The 17100-nt window shown below is 38.1% G+C and overlaps 2 protein-coding genes across 2 annotated transcripts in view; one reads left to right on the top strand and one right to left on the bottom strand.

The window, feature by feature from the left end:
• Positions 1-763: 763 nt before the first annotated feature.
• Positions 764-10953, bottom strand: mettl14 (methyltransferase 14, N6-adenosine-methyltransferase subun). The gene is made up of 11 exons (XM_042484301.1): positions 10808-10953; positions 9178-9266; positions 8507-8594; positions 6735-6812; positions 4666-4753; positions 4491-4581; positions 4227-4368; positions 3136-3228; positions 1813-1929; positions 1414-1624; positions 764-1246 (listed from the first exon to the last, which is right to left on the bottom strand). Exons 1-11 carry the CDS (start codon positions 10871-10873, stop codon positions 945-947), a joined length of 1365 nt encoding a protein of 454 aa, XP_042340235.1. The 5' UTR covers positions 10874-10953; the 3' UTR covers positions 764-944.
• A 1429-nt stretch (positions 10954-12382) lies between these two features.
• prss12 (serine protease 12) overlaps positions 12383-17100 on the top strand; it is a 29393-nt gene continuing 24675 nt past the window's right edge. Inside the window, exons 1-3 of the mRNA XM_042485972.1 lie at positions 12383-12783; positions 15511-15649; positions 16671-16843. Coding sequence (XP_042341906.1) covers positions 12450-12783; positions 15511-15649; positions 16671-16843 — 646 coding nt within the window. The 5' untranslated portion in view covers positions 12383-12449. The remainder of the gene's footprint in view (positions 12784-15510; positions 15650-16670; positions 16844-17100) is intronic.

Raw genomic sequence — 17100 nt, 5'->3', positions numbered from 1 at the left:
TACGGTTTTAAATACAGTTGATATTTATGGAATTACTATTTATACATTTATACTTTTTGACTCTTATTATCTGAAAGTCTGAAGTTATTGACACCTACATCAATATAAAATGTATTTGTTGCAGGTCAGATCACCGCTACGTGACCTCATGTTGCTTCAGGTCATTTTACCTTTTGAAGAGATAACCCTTAAGCAACAACATCAGACTCACACCCAAGGATTATTTCAAAAGAGTGTGTGTTTAAGGTTGCATTGAAGGAATAGGTCAGCATTCCACAAATGGTACCGCGCCTTAACTCTGCCTGGTTGACATTCTCTATACAAGCTCAACAGCAAGCAGAAAGAGCATGAACAGAAGACAACAGCCAATCAGCTTTCACAGACTCATGCATGTGTGAATACAAATGTTAAAGGCCATAATAGCAGCTTTTTAAGGGAACTCTGATAATCAGTGATTAGCTGCCTATTAAATCAACCGTTGTTTAGAATAACACATTTTGTCACCACAACAGTGTAACAGCATGCTGAAATGAAAAAAAGAATCTGTTTGAAAATTGAAGTATTAAGGTATTATCTTTATAAAATGCTCTTGTATCTGTACAGTAGTGTTTGTGATAAGTTTCATTTGCTCATGATGACTTTCAATCACTCTCTTTACATATTAGTGAACTGTAATATTGACAATAATTCCATAACTGTATATGTGCTGTATATTCAAGGACAAGACAAAAAACTAATTCAAAAATTATCAAACAAACACAAATAGTGAAAAGAATGTTTAATTAGAGAAGTGAAATCATTGAATTACCAGGAAAAATATAGACAAAAGAAAAAGATTCAAAAAGGTGAATCACAATCACTAACTTTTCAGTTGTTACATACTAACCATACAATTGGCAGATGGGGATTCCTAGTATCAGTCTGGTTGGAATGAGCTCTTTCATCTAGCGAGGTGGAAAGCCCCTATGTGGCCCTCCACGGCCCCTGAACCCTCCCCTGTCCCCGCGGAAATTTGGCCGGTTTCTTTCACGGCCTCTGTCTCCACCTCTTCCTGCATTTGGCCCACCACGTCCCCCTCTGGGTGCTCCGCCACCACGGTCTGACTTCAGTTTTGTAGGGGGAGATTTGGGCCGCAGCCTCTCTATATCTTCTGTGCAGCCAGATAGGTGAGAATTGACAAAATGCGAGGCGTAGGTCTCTGGGTTAAAGTTACTGTTTGTCAAAGTAGGACCCACAGTCAGCCAGCCTAGGAGAAGTAAACAAAAAAACAACAACATGGTTACTGAGACACAAGCATAGTTAGAAAGATAGACAGACAGACAGACCGATTGATCGATTGATAGAGGACGGCAAGACACTGAGACTAAAAGCAAACATGCAGGTATCATCTACAAAAGAGTGTCTCCATTTCACCTGGTCTGATGGTTGAGTCTCGTCCAAACAGGTGTAACCTCCTGCGGCCCAAACAGAAATGCTCAATTATATGGAAGATCTCCACAGGCTTCTCTACATTTCCCATTTCAGGCTCTTCAGTGATGATTAAGTCAATGTCCACATTTGCATGGATGAAGTCGCCGTCGGTACTCCTACGTACTGTTCCTTTGATTCCCATTAGGCAGTGTTCCTTGAAGAAATGTCATATAGTTTTAGACATACATTTTTAAACTGGTTTAACTTCAAATTCATCATGACTCTTGTAAACTTTAAATTGTGCATCTAACATTACCTTTTTAAAGCAAAACAAATATCAAATCAATTATATTATTTAATATTTACATGTACGTGAACATTTATTTGACATTTTTGCCATACCTTGGTCCTCTGAAATACTGCTTTCGGGTCCAGTGCCTTGGTCTTTCCCGGGTTATTTTTGTTGGTCTTGATCCAACAGATATCCTCACACCGCCTAAAGCCCCACTTCCTCAAACACTGAAACAGGTGTAATACGGGTAGGTATTATGATGGACTTTGTATTATAAGTACTCAATTTAGGGATGTTAAAATTGATAGGTTAGTCTTTTTGATTAATCTGAGAGGATTAGTGTATTAATAAGACAACACAGTGCATGCACAGTAAGGATTTTCCCGACCTATCTATTGTATTGCACTTTGCTCAGCAAATTAAAATAATGTAGATTTAATTACAAAACCCACTGTTTCTGAGAAAATCATTTCTGGACGGCTGAAAAGTGCATGACCAACTCTATGTTTCTTTAAGGAATAATGCCTGTGATTCTTCCAGTGTTATTGACACCAAGTTTTTCAGTAATCTACACAAAAGATCGTTTTGCCTTCATACCAGTTTGGCTGGTTGCTTGTTCTTTGTAGTAGTTGAATGAGTTAACAGAATTGTTGAGAAGCCACTGTAAAAGCAGCTGTCAACACATTGTTATCTTAAAATAAACAAAATCAGTCTTGCCTTTCTCAAAGTTTGTTGATACTTACCTTTTAGTGATTGTGATAAATGCACTAGCTGTTTGGAACAGTTTGTTTTTTTTATTAGTCCATGACTCCTTTCTTGTGACCTTTTCTCCACTAAAATATATAAAAGTTAAAATGTAAATGTAACATCAGCTTGCTTTAACACATATTTCGATATTTGGTTAAATGATCTTTGCCCTTGTGTTACCACAGAATACACAAAATCCTGTCCACATTTTTAATGTGAACCATAAAGTTATTGAAAGAATGCAGTGCCCTGGTAAAGGTTACAACAAAATCTATTTTCAAACACAGTCAAGAGTGTGACTCAGTGTTATTGACCAGCTCAAAGAGTAGATGCGTCACACAGACTGACAACCTTATAATAAAGTAAATAACTCCGCTTGTCTAACAGGTTCCTGGACATGAACCCAGGTGTCTCTGCGGAGGGTCTAAAGCCTTTAATATTCCGGTATGAACAAACGTAAAAGGTTTTCAACGCTATTGTCATAACATCAAACAAAGAGTTGCCTAACTCAGTCGTCAGATGCAAAGTGAAGCACTGAGGTCCTGAATGACTCAAAGCATGTGTTAAGAGTTAAAAATAACTTGCATGCTTGAAGTTGCAAAACCAAATGAAACCAGTAAGAACATAGAGTTAGAGTTTGCACATCATTTAAAAAATGCTTCTGACTAAATAAGGAATCACGTTACCATTCTGCCCAAATCCAGGCCTTCACCAGAGCCACACCAGAGAAACACAAAGGAACGTATAGCCGATATCTCCTCAATTTCCAGTTTCATGATCTACAACAGCAGAGAGCAGAGAAAAGAAGAGTGTGAGGGGACAGCATGTCATAAGAGTGAATATAGTATTCATAAATCAATTAACTCTTTCTTTCCCTTAGGCAGACCTGTCACGAGAGAAAAAAAACAGGTGATTTTAGCCATCCCAATCAGGTCTGCACATTGGCAGGGTCATTCTGGATCCTCTGCTGGGAGAGGGTCAGCACACTCCTATTTCCTTGTACTCCCAAGCTGTTGACATTGTTAGGAATGTCCATATCAATATTAAACACACCTTACTTTTTTGTTAGAGGTCTTTCACTGTGATCTTAATAAAAGTATTAACAATCAGAACTGTAACTATTAAGCATGAAATTAGTCTGAGTAACGCAAAATATCATCCAAAGAAAATTATGTCTAGTGGTCTTTATTCTCTCTATATTTTGTGATTAGGGCTGCATGATATGTGAAATCCATCATATTATGTGTTAGAGCCATTTTTTAAGATTGTGATATGAGTGGCAGTTTTAGTAGAGTTGGTAACTTCTGCGTTTCATTTTCACAGAAAAAGAAAACGAAAATGAAATAATCATGATGGGACTTCTGCCGGGGTCTGTACCAAACAAATATGCTCCCTCACAGCTGGAATACAATTTGTAGACCGGGACATCTCTGTAGTACTGTATTGCTTCATTAATAATGCTATGTTGTGACACATTTTACGTTTACCAAAAAAATTGCAGTTTTGAGTTTTTTAAAAGTGTATTTGTATACTTCACTGTCACTGCCCTTTACACCACCACTTTAAAAACATTGATTTTTTATTTTTACTTTATATATATATATATATATATATATAATATAATGTCAGTTTAGAATTGTCATACTATTATTACCTACCTTCTATGTTGTGGTCCTTGAACTAATCAAAACACTGGTCTTTTATTGTTATTCTTCTCTATCTTTTCACATATTAGCACAAGCAGCTGAATGCAAACCAGTCTAACATGCATACATACATCATCCCAGGTCCAGAAACGTTCAGTGTGGCTGATGCCTGATTCTCTGTAGTATTCCTCTAAGGGCGGCTCGAGCAGAATTACATCAAACTTGCACTTCAGATCCTGCAGGTCAAAGTGTTCGGGATCAGCCTGGAGGTACCTAAACACACAGACACACATTCTAAATACGGTCTCAGTAATTCAAGCTATTGTCTGTGGGTGTAATCACAGTGACATTCAGGTAAATATTTACTCAAGTATTCACATCATCATTTAACATACATGGGAGGGGTGTTGGTGGAGGAGATAAGCTCGTCCTTTAGTCTGATCAGCTCTCGAAGCTTAGGGTATTCCTCAAATCGGTCAGCCAAGCCTGGACCATAGACAACAGCAAAATGAGAACTACAAACCAGCATGAACATGTACATAAAACGAACACACACAGGCATACACTCACCGACATCTCGAATGAAGTTTTGAGGCCTGTGCCCTGTGTCGACAAAGTGCTGACAGTAGTCATTGTGAGGATTCAAACTCTGGGTTCCCTGAAAATGAATAAAGTGACAATGCACATATGCATAGGAGGATGTGTACTCAAGCATTTTAATACACATTAGATTGATTTAGTTTGGCAGGTTTAACAGAAACTGCAAGTTCTCATCCATTTTCTGCAATATCTACAATTTTTTTTAACATTTTAATTTTTTAATAAGGAAAAATACTTTTCTACATAAGGACCTTGCTTTTGTTTTTTATTATGTGACTGAACAACACTTTGGAATTTTGAAATAATGCATTGCAAACACACTATTTACTTCAACAAAAGGAGATCATGTGTGCACGTAATCACATGCTATGTTTGTGTGTGCTTTATGTCAGAGGCTTTTAGTGACTCATTCCCACTAGTTACGCATGAATAGTTTCTATACAGTGAAATTACACACTCTGGCTCATGTCCATCGATAAACTGGTTCTAACCAGTTATATTCATGCTGCAGTCTGAAATTACAGGTTGATGCCAGGTGAGTCATGTGACTGTTAGCGACATTCCACTAACTTAGCTCAAGGTTAAATGAAAGGCATAGATTCAACCTGCCAAAGAAAACTTGTCGTTCCAGTTTTGGATCAGGTATTTCAAAAAACTTTTGTTTATGTCACTGTTTGATGGTTTGGGATAGGAATGGCCAATGGTCTCTTGATGTACACCCCAGACTTTATCTGAAAGTTTGGGTTGTTTTAGGTCTTTCAAGTCAGCCAAATGCTGCAACAGGTTTCCATTTTGCATCATACCATCACCAAGTCTAGTTAGAGCATTTTGTGAATGTGGGTAAGTTTGGATTTTTGACTAATTACCATCACAGCGTCTTCTGACATTTAGCAAGTTGAAATTTAAAATAAGAATTGTTTCATTTTAAGTAAACATTGCAGTAGAAGACATCAGGAATTGTTGACATGTGCAGTGTGTGTCTGACCTAATTCCCCTTGATGTGGCCATGCCTTGCTTTCTCGTTTGTTGTTATTATAAAGTTGAAAGAGACGCATTTAATAAATATACATTACAGACGTAATGTACAACCTTGGAAAATGAAAGGTGCACAATTATGACCCAAAAGGATCATAATTACTTATTTCTTTAAGAATAAAACAGTGTTATTGCATGTGACATGATAAAAGAACTATCTAGTTATGTCACCTCATCCCTGATCTGCAGAGCACTCACTATCACCTAAGATCCAGATCATCCACTCCACCATAACTTCTTCCCCTTCCTTGTGGGTGTATGTGCAGAAGGATTTGTTTCAGTAAGAGTTTTGTTCCCTCTGCCATACAAGCTTTTAATAATTCACCCCCCATATGTAATGCAATTGAAGTGTGTGGTGTCTCGTATACCAGTTCATTTGTTTGTCTCGTCATGTATTTGTGATATGCACTCGGTCTTTCCTACCTGTGTGTGCAGCTGTGGAAAAGAACAAACTAACTAACTAACTAAAACCATCTCCACTTTTAAAACTGTACAGCAGTACACCTGTAAAAAGAGCCACCTTCAAATATACAGTTCTTGAAATATAATCAGTCTCCACAATCAATCACAAAGGCACAAATAATTACAGCAGGTGAATATATCACAGCAGCTCATTCCAGTTAAGTTTCCAGTCCAAAAATGCTTTGAATGCTCTGAGTTGTCAGGCAGTAAAACCCAATCTGAAAACTTGAAATATGTATCTTTTTATGAGGCTCTTCTTCCTGCTACTCTTTTAGAAATGTTTCTTGTCATGGCTAAAAATGAGTAACACAAAAACAACACCAACGTATCCAATAAAAAACATTTCAAAAATGTCACAATTAGTTTTTGTTGATATTTTCTAATGTAGCTACTTTCTACATTCACTCAGCCAGTTCATCTACCTCAGTGAAAAACAAAAACATGGCTTTACGTGTTACAACATAATTAGTGAGACAAGATATAAAATATGTATAAAAAGAGACGTCGTGTGTGTAAGAGAAAGAAAAAGTACGTTTTCTAACCTTGAGGAAAGTACTTGAGTCCTTGTACACCTCCTCATATGGGTTGCTTTCATCCGGCTGCTGCACCTCCACCTCATCCTAACGCACAAAAACACAATGAGGTTCATATTTTTGTCTGCGAGCCAAACCTTTATATGCGCGTGATGCATGTGTGGGTGGTGGATGAATTCAACTGAAAAGACACTGATCATAAATCAAACATGAGTGAAATCACAATCACTTGGGGACTACCCATACTGACAAATAAATAAGTAACAAAGAGAGGGAAATACACCAAGCATATTAAAGGGCTGACAATAAAATAGTAAAGATTCTAATTTTCAAAACTGTCAGCCAGAAGAGTAAGCGGGGACATTTTTGACCCCCTTGTTCTGCCCACATGTCATATTTACCCAAATCTTACACCTGAAAAAAACATATTAATGAGTCAAATAAATCATGTTAGCAGCTTATGTTGTCTGAGTTAAACAATTTTGGATGGTGGCCAAATTTACATTCACAGCCTGCAGCTAAAGCCTCATACAGCCAAATGGAGCAGAGCAACACACACACTGACTTGCAAAGAGGACATTATCCAGAAAATATTTAATTAATTATATCTGTAGCTATCTGTATCTGGATCTGTAGCAAATAATTAAGAGCAAATCATAACCTGCTGCTGAGACTACTTTCAAAAAAGCCAGCAAATAGCCTGAGATCCTCAGGCAAGGGCCCACCGCCCAGACAACAGACCAGGAGGGACGAATCTGGTTTCCGGTGCCCTTAGGAACAACCTGCCTGAGAAGACGTTTTTGTTCAGTCTGTCATCTTTTAAAACACTCCCCCATACATTCTTTTTCAAATATGTGTCCTGAGTTTAGTCGTCTGCTCTCTCATTGCGTCTGTTACACACTCTGTTTTATCTGCTTGTGCTGTCTCCCTCTGGATAATTTTTTTAACACTCTAATTTTGTTTTCCTACTTTAAATTTCAGTATATGGTGTAGAGCATGATATCAAACACAATGCTGATAAGAGTGTTGTCATGATCTATAGAACCAAAGAGGACGAAGGTCTAAAATTTCCTGTCTTCAAATTGTCTGATATAATCTCGATGTATGCAATGGAGTAAAATATCTTGGACATTTTATAACAGCACAAATGACAGACAATGATGATATTCAGAGGCAATGCCAGATGATGTATGCTCAGGTAAACATTCCCTCACATAAATCAAGTATGTGTTCATATCTCTGTTCAGAGCATATTGTACACCACTTTATACTGCCCACTTGTGGTCTAAGTACTAAAAGCAAAGTTTACAGAGTTTGCATGTAGCTTACAATAACACCATGAGAATATTACTCCAGAGACCTTGCTGGTGTAGTGCCAGTGAAATGTTTGTGACTGCAAGAGTCATTAACCTCCAAGCTGTCACAAAAGAATCTCATGTATACATTTATCTGCCTGCTTAATGACTCTGAGAATGAATAATACAATTTATACCCTACATAAGGTACAGCACTACATGTCACCAATCCCAGCTGTGGGGACGGTGGTATAGTTGTCTCTTTGTAAAACATTCATATATATTGGTTTATTATTTTTATACTGTGTTTGTTTATGTATCTATTGTCTGTGATTTTTTTTTTAATATATGGACCTGGAGTCTGAAAGAAAGGATTGAATTGAAGTGAACTTGTTAGAACAGTGCTATATTAATCAGGTTTATTATCAGCCAACAGTCAGTTAGAGCCTTTTTAGCCCATGTAAATCATCATCATTCAATGTTCACCTTTTGTTCTTCCACATCTTCCTCTGTGTCCTCACCCTCCATCTGTCCCTTCCTTTTGGAAGGTACGACTGAACTGTCAAATGAAGCCCTGCAAAACACAAACAGTACTTTAAGAAATTCAGTGTCTTGCTGGAGCACAAAATCAACATTTTAGCACTGGTGATGACAAAACAAAACTGCCAAGCAAAATAGAAAAATGTTCACAAAATCATGTTGAATGTAGGAAAGCAGGTGAATCTGACATGCTCAATATGTGCACAATTACAAGGACTATATGACATTAAGAACTCAAAAAGGCTTGAACTGATAACTAGAGCTGTGACAGTTACTCAACTAATCAATTAGCAGGTCGAAATAAAATTAATCCCCAACCGTATTGATAACAATTGACTGTTTCAGGTAAATTTCAGGCAAAAATGTCTTGGTTGGACAAAAGAAGCAATTTGAAAACATCACCATTTTGTTGACATTATGGAACAAACAATTGATTATTTGTATAGGCAGATCAGTCAATGATGAAAATAACTGTAACTGCAGCCCTACTGGCAGCTTCTCTGGATGACAAGCTTGGCACTTTCTTGTCTTCTTCATGCAGAGTCCCCCACATTTATACACATGTAGCAACTGCAGCCTTTCCCCCCACTTTTTGCAGGTATTGAATCATGTCTTACCTGCATATTTCTCTTGTTTCCTCTATCTCTTTTAGCTCATCTTTACTATTTAGGACAGCTCCGATGCTGTCTGCGCTTTCAGCTCCCAACTGTGGTTAGAAAAAAATGGGAAAGTCATGTTATGTTGTGTTATTCCCAAATGTTAAAATTGTGATTTTGTCTCCTTATTACATAATTAATTGCTGTATTCAAAGTTTTCTGTTTCAATATATATTACTGTTACGTAGATGCAGCTTCAACAATTTCCCATGGCATGAAAAATATAATCTTGCATCATATAATACACTGTAAATTACTTTTGGCATATTTTCCCTGAATATGTATTCAATGGTGAAGGAAGTAATCACTTCCTTTACCTTTACCTAAGTAACTACACTAATACCACACTGTGAAAATACTCTGTTATAAGTAAAAGACCTGCATTAAAAATGTTGCCTGAGTGAAAGTAAGTATAATCAGAAAAAATTGTACTTTAGGTATGAAAAGTAGTAGTACCCAAAGTACCCAATTCAGTAAAATCTAGAAAGAAAACAGTCCCAAAATCCAAGGTTATTTAAAAAAAGAAAAAAAGAATGTATATTTACTTAAATGTTGTATAATGTTTCTTAAAATAACTGCCCAAGTACCCAATTCAGACATTTTTTTTAAAAAATACTCTAAAACTTAAAACAATTTAAAAAAAGAAAATGACTTAAAAGTTTCTTAAAATAATTGCCAAAGTACCCAATCCACCCAAAATAAAAAAAAAAACACTCAAAACAACTAAAACTAAAAAGTATTTATAAAATGACTTAAATGTTTATCAAAATAGATACCACTTGGCTAAATGATTAATCAACCAATCATTTTAGCTGTACTTGCTTAAATTACAGGGTAGTTTAATTTATAACAAAACGTCATAATTTCTACACTATTCTTGTGTTTTTAATGCAAACATATTCATCTATAAACCACTAAAGCTGCCAGATTAAAGTATTAATAAGTACAATATTTCCAATATTGAAATTAAAAATAAGTACCAGCACAAGTATTTAAAGATATTATATAGAAATACAGCAAGAGTAAACAAGAATGTAAATATTTAGAATAAAGTATGTATAATATGCTGAGTATGTAGGTGTGTAAAAATACAAACGTAAGAAGTACAGGAGTGAACAATTAGCACTAATATGTGAATAATTAAATTATAATATTGATAATGTGCTGAGTGTGTCAAACATGGTGCAATACATTGTATAAAACTGGTATGCACGTGAAAGATTGAAAAATATAAATACCACTGCAACGCTGTAACAATAAACACCAAGAATAACAAGATATAGCTATATAGCTTTATAGGTCAAAGAGCTTACTGGTTTAGTTCATTTATATTTACAGTACAGTTGTTGGCGCTTTAGGTCCAATTTAAACACTTGGCGGAAGTACGTCTGCTAATTTTACATCACCCGTGGATGCATGCGTGCGACAAACTCTTTGTTCAACACACAGTGGAAAATGCGTTTTTCATACAACATTTAGTTATATAGCGGCTCCATGGACGGTCAGCAGATAACGTTACAGCTGAAGTTAGCTAACTGGTGAATTTAAGATTAGCTTCGTGCTAACAACAAGAGGCGTACTGTCCACTTGCCTGTTGAGCTAAAAGCTGCCGCCGGAGTTTCTGTCGCTCGCGAATCTCTTGCAGTCGACTGTTCATTTCTTCAGGTGTAAAGTTTTGTATTTAACTATTCAACACCCTTTGTCGCTGTTGCATTAAATTTTTTATTCTTTACATACAGACGTGATTAGCCAGCTGTGATGGTAGCCAACTACCAGTAAAGTGTGATAGCCGCTAAAAATCACAATGGGTGTGCTCGTTATGTGCACCGGGGTGCTCGGGTTCGCTTCAAAGCCTTGGCGTAGATGGAGTTAGCCGCTTAAATAAAGTGTTAAAGATAACCGGACGCGACGACTCGATAGCTGTTGTCCCTTTCGTGAATACTGGGGGAATTTTTGCATCCTCAGCGGTCTTGGTAGCCCGTTTGGGTCAGAGCATTGTTTCCAGGGCTGACACGACCAACCAAGACGAGTTTCGGTGTACGCCGGTTTGGCTTAGGAGTGCACATATTTGAGATTGAATGGACGCGGTGTAATGATGTCATCTGGTCGCTTCTATTTTACGTTTCCAAATCCCCTCCTCCCTGCTCCAATCAGAGAATACATATATAGACACTGGGGGCGCTGCGTCTGCACTGAGTGTGCCTCTCATCTCAAATACACTACTGTGTCCATGAAATACCGTGGATGTGAAATACACACGCATAGAGAGAACGAGATAAAGAGGCCATCCACCAAACAGCATCATCTGAGGTGTTGCGCTTCCCTATTAATAAGACCTTTGACGTTGTTTGTAAGTAAGTAAATAATGATATGAAAGGATGGCTGGGTTTAGTGTAGGTAGCACAGGTGTTTAAGGACGTTGCTTAAAATGACAATGAGCATCGGAAGTCATAGGGCATTGGCTATAGCAGGGATTCTCATCTAGCTTTGCAAGATGACAGGAGGCCAAGTGCAGCAGCCCAAGAGGCCTACATGTTTCCAGGATTTTAGGAAGTTTCTAGGAATTCAGAAAATTTCTCTGATTTTAGGACGAATCTAAGATTTTAGGACATTTCAGCAACTTATTGGGGGTCAAATTTGGCCTGTGGGCCATAAATTGAGGATCACTGGCATATAAGTACACAAAAGATAAACACTCAAAGAGCATTTTGGCCATGGTCACGTTGTCTCAAAAAAGGGCAGTTTCTCATTTTAGGCATTACACATGACCTATTTTTACCTAATCCTCACATTATACATAATGGCTCCTCCTTTACTCCCTGTAATTTTTCTAAATAGTGTTTTTAGCCTATGAAAAAAAAAAATTAAATGTGGTAATTATAGTAAGTAAAATAGTTGTACATTTTATTTATAAATATAATATATTAATCATCACAATATAATAATAACAATAATAGAAATAATAATAATAGAATTGTCACATCTAATTAATATGGTGCACAAAATCACTCCGAACATAGCCTATATGTTATTGAATTTTCCTTGGGGGGCTGCCTGCCCATTAGCCCACGCAAATAGGAGTTTCATTGATCCGCGTCGTTTCTCCTCTCCCGGTCCTCACTCTCGTCCCCGGCAGGACGATGAGGCTGACTGAAGATCGTCTCCTGAGCTGATGAGAGAAGCTCCTGGTGATAGACGCTCCTCTCTGCAGCTGCTACCGCCAGAAACCTAACATGAATTTGGCGTTTCTTGCTCTAACAGCCGCGCTTTTGGCTGCGAATAGCGGCTTGTGTTACTCCAGCAGCGTCCCTTCATTCATCCTGCCGTTCACTGACTGCGTCCAGAGCCGTGGGAAAGACGGTTTCTACCGGGGAGCCATAGACGTCACCGAGTCCGGGACTCAGTGCATGAACTGGACCGAAGTGGCCGGCTTCAAGGAGCGCTACCCGGGCAAAGGAATAGGAGAGCACAATCACTGCCGCAACCCGGACGGCAGGATCCGACCCTGGTGCTTTTTTAGGAACCACAAAGGCAGAGTGGACTGGGGTTACTGCGACTGTAAACAAGGTAAACAGGCCCACACGGATACTGTATTTTTGTCGGGATTTACCATCATAAATCTGTAGAAATAAGTCGAAAACATGAATTAGATACAGATGAGCTGAAATCTCCAAATGAACTGAATGGTTATTTAACCCTTTGAGATCTAAGAAAATTGGCTTGATGTCTTTCCAAAAAACAGGTAAAAGGCATTGAGCAACTTAAAAAGAAATTTCACAAAAGCTAGTAAAATTATTGTTTTAAACAAAAAGAAGTACTGGAAAATTACCTGAAAATTAGAAAATAAAACCAAGGAAAAATAAAGTGAAATGGGAAAAAAAACAACAAACAAACAGAAAAACAACAACAGATAAATGACCCCCCAAAAGTTCTAAAAAAAAAATCTGTAAAATAATTTTAAAAATAATATGATAATTATAAATATTTGTTTTCTATGGCCGCTTTTCCCTTGCTTCTTTAAAAAAAAAAAAAATCCTCAAAATAATTTCTTGCCATTTGCGGAATAGTTCTCACGAAGTTGCTCAAGAAAAGTGATGGTGATCCAGTTTTCAAAGGGTTAAACATCAATGCAGGCTGTCACAAATGCAACAAATCTCTATATATGTATTTTTATTTGTCCTGATGAAGAGCGAATAACACTACATTTCTTTTTGCATTGTTGTGCAACTGTGTTGAATTTCAAGCTTCAGTTGTGTTCAACTTAGGAGGCCCATGCTGAAGTAATTAGACAGCACAGGACACACCTTCAGTGTCCCAGGTGTGAGTTCAATGCATGCAGATGCAAGTCTAAGCACATTTGTGCTCAAATGAGCACACAGGTATTTGCTTATATGGTGCGTTTGGGAACAGTTAAAGGGATCACCAGTGTAAAAGTGAGTAGGTTAAATGAAATCACTTCTCTCACATTACAATAATTTGACACGGGGTACATGACATCATCGATGCCTACAAGCTTTAAGTGTTGCTAAAATGAAAAGTGAGGTTAAAGAGGGCCCTACATCTCTGGATTGATGAAAGGAGGAGAAGTAAGAGGGAGAGAGTGGTGAAAGGAACAGAGTGTGTCATTTCCATCTGGCACAAGACAAGTAGCCTGTGGTATTTTTAGTCTTGTAGTGTGTTGGCACAGTGTGGGTAAATTATCTTCCGGTAAATGATACATGGAACTGACATACATTGGGCCAGTTATTAAAGACATTTGGAAAATCACACACCTTTAGGAGGTGTGGCCAAATGTGGAGTCCAAATTCTGTTCTCTGTTATGTTTATGACCTTTTGCAAGACAGCATATATTTAATTTAACTTCAGATATGCTGGTGGTAGTAGGAGGCAGGCACTCGCCTGTGCGTATGTGTAGGTGAACATGTACCCTTTTATTTTCCGTTGCCGTAACAATCCAAATATATCCAATAGATGTACACAAAACAATAAACTTAATGCACTCAGACACACACTGTTATTTTTATGACTTCTTTACACACGGTGGTGAGGTGGAGGGTATATGCAGGTATAAGGGAGATACCTGCTTCTTTTTCTGGCCATTTATAGTATAGGCCTACTTACCCATCATCTGAAAAGCCACTGGAACATACAGGAGAGTATACCCACTTACTTTTTGGTAACCTCCCAATCTAGCAGTATACCCACCTACAGCGAACTCCTTGGCATATTTTTTAATTTTATTTTGTAATTATTACTAATTATTTATGTGTCTACATGTTACTATATGTGCAAACAACAAGCTGTTCAAACAAATTGCCCCTGGCAATATTAATAAAGTTGTCTGAATCTGATTCTCATCAACTGCCATTACACCACTGTTTACACACACAACATTTGAGCTACAATCATTAATTGATTATTTGATTAGTTGCCAACGATTGAATTAATCACAGCTAATTTAAGAAATTATTAACTGGTTTGAGGTAAGAAAAAGATTAAAAAGTCACTGATTCCAGTTTCTTAAATTTGAATATTTTGTAGTTTCTTTGATAGTCTACCTGTCTATGATGGTCTTTGGGTTGTGGGCAAAATGAGACGTAATCTTGGGCTCAAAATTTTCCATCATTTTCTACATTTACCAAAAAACCAATCAATTAATGAAGAAAATAAACGACAGATTAATCAACAATGAAAATAATTGTTACTTGCAGTCCTACACAACTGTGAAACACTCAATTCCCAACACTGGCTAGGCTGTGGCTAGAAGTATTTTAATAAGTGATAGTACCAGTTCTATGGCAGTAAGGTATAAACTATATGAGGAGAAAATATTCCTTTGGGGAAAAGAAAAAAAAATGCTATGAGGATCATTAAATATGTCACTAGATGTGACAACAAAAAAGACAAACGAAGGGATGTAGTTAAACAGCCGCTCACACTGTATAGTTGTGTTTTTTAAAAAGCACTATGTCTTAATTTCTTTCTTTTTACAGACGGGTTGTGATGTGACAGCACATATATAAAATATTATGTCAGTAGATGTTATTAAATGAAGTGCTTTTCTATATGCAGCCGTTTTGATGCAGACAGATTTATTGGATTATTAGAAGACAGTTGTGCACCTGTATATATGCTTTGCATCCAGTTCTGCCCCTTTCATTTTTTCCTATCTTGCATGCTTCTAACTCCCCCTCTTTTATATTTTGATATAGTGTGACAAACACATCTATTCATGTCAACTCTTTCCCCTCATTTTATATGTGCTGCAGTATATATCTGACCTTTCCATCCCAGGCTCTGTGCGTCTGCAAGGAGGCCGCTCCAAGCTCGATGGCAGGGTGGAAGTCTATCTGGGAGGGGTTTGGGGATCCATCTGTAGTGACGACTGGGGGGACGAAGATGCCGCAGTGGTTTGCAGACAGCTGGGCAAGGGGTAAGAGAGCACACATGCACACAGATGCCTTCAGACATGCACTTTTTGCCATCTCCCTCTAACATATGTTTTCAGACACAGGTGCAAGTGTGATCACAATTGACATATAAATTCACAGTGTGAAGCTGCTTGTGGAGGTCTGACATGTGGTGAAAGAGTGATGGAAATTTGGGAATGTTGGCGATTTTCACAAGTCTTCAGACATACACACGCATCCACTCTCTCCACAGTCTTTGTACTTTTCTTGTGTGACCCTTGCATTCCAACCCCCCATTTCCCAGAGGTATTTAAATACCTTCAGTGCTCAGCTATTTACCTTGTTACCCTCTCTCTCTTTGCCCCTCTCTCTCACACACAAACACATGATGTGTCATATGGTCTCTGAGATGTTTCCATGCTAGACGAGCCACTGATTTGCTGGATCTCGAGGGAGCCCGCAGACGGATCATACATATTGACAGTATTCATAAGCCGGGGTGTAGTTAGCTGAGAAAGCGTCTTATTTCCCTGGAGAACAGAGGCGTTCTGTGCACTTGCTACACATGTTGACACTAACACCAGCGCTGGCACGCATGCTGACATGAACACATGCCTGTGTGTGCATATTCACACAGGAGTCAATGAAAGTTCTCAGTGGAAAGGAAAGAGGGCAAATGTCAGCCATATGTCAGCTGGAATCGTTGGTGATGACTTTCACGTGGCCGGTTATTGAAGCTGTTGGGTGTAAAACTGCTGACCGCAATGGCCCTGGAATGGCAGCTTATGAACATACAGATGGCTCAAGGTTACTGCTACCAGGCCAAAACGGCTGCTACTTTTTTCTCTGAGATGGGCTGCCCTAAGCATGACAGCAGGATGCATCTCAAATGAAAACAGAAGTGCCATGAAGAAATGTCCAAATTTCTTGATAAGCACCTCTTATCAGATGAGACTGGATTTGCTGTTTGATGTCAGTTGTAGGTTGAAAAAAAAAGCATTTTGGATGAGTAAAAGTAACATTTGCTTATTGATCTCCTTCCAGGATCTCAGGTCATGCACGTCCAGTTCCGCTGTTTCGTCCAAGCATGGCCAAACTCCATTGGAGGGCAGTGCATTGCCAGGGAGAGGAGCCAGACCTGCTCCAGTGTCCTAAGACTACCTGGAATGGAGGGGAATGCTCTCAGGCTGCAGCCATCACTTGCACACAGACACAAAGTAGGCACTCCTCATGGGGAATTATGGGTCTGTGATGGAAGGATGGAGGTTTGCATGAATATAATGACATCTGATAACTATAAATTTAACAATTATCCAACCCGTGCTCAGTTTTGGAATTGCCCTTGCTATATACTACACACCACAGGTGAAAACTGGTCAGTTTTGAGATTTTGGGCTACTTTGGTTTTATACTTTCAAAGTAGTGGAAAAAAAACATCCAAAATAAACATTTAGGTTGTTCAGATTAGTAGTGT

This window comes from Plectropomus leopardus, chromosome 4, assembly GCF_008729295.1.
Source record: "Plectropomus leopardus isolate mb chromosome 4, YSFRI_Pleo_2.0, whole genome shotgun sequence".
NCBI classification, from domain to species: domain Eukaryota; kingdom Metazoa; phylum Chordata; class Actinopteri; order Perciformes; family Serranidae; genus Plectropomus; species Plectropomus leopardus.
Note: the sequence above shows the minus strand (reverse complement) of the source record. Positions and strands in the feature narration are given on the sequence as shown.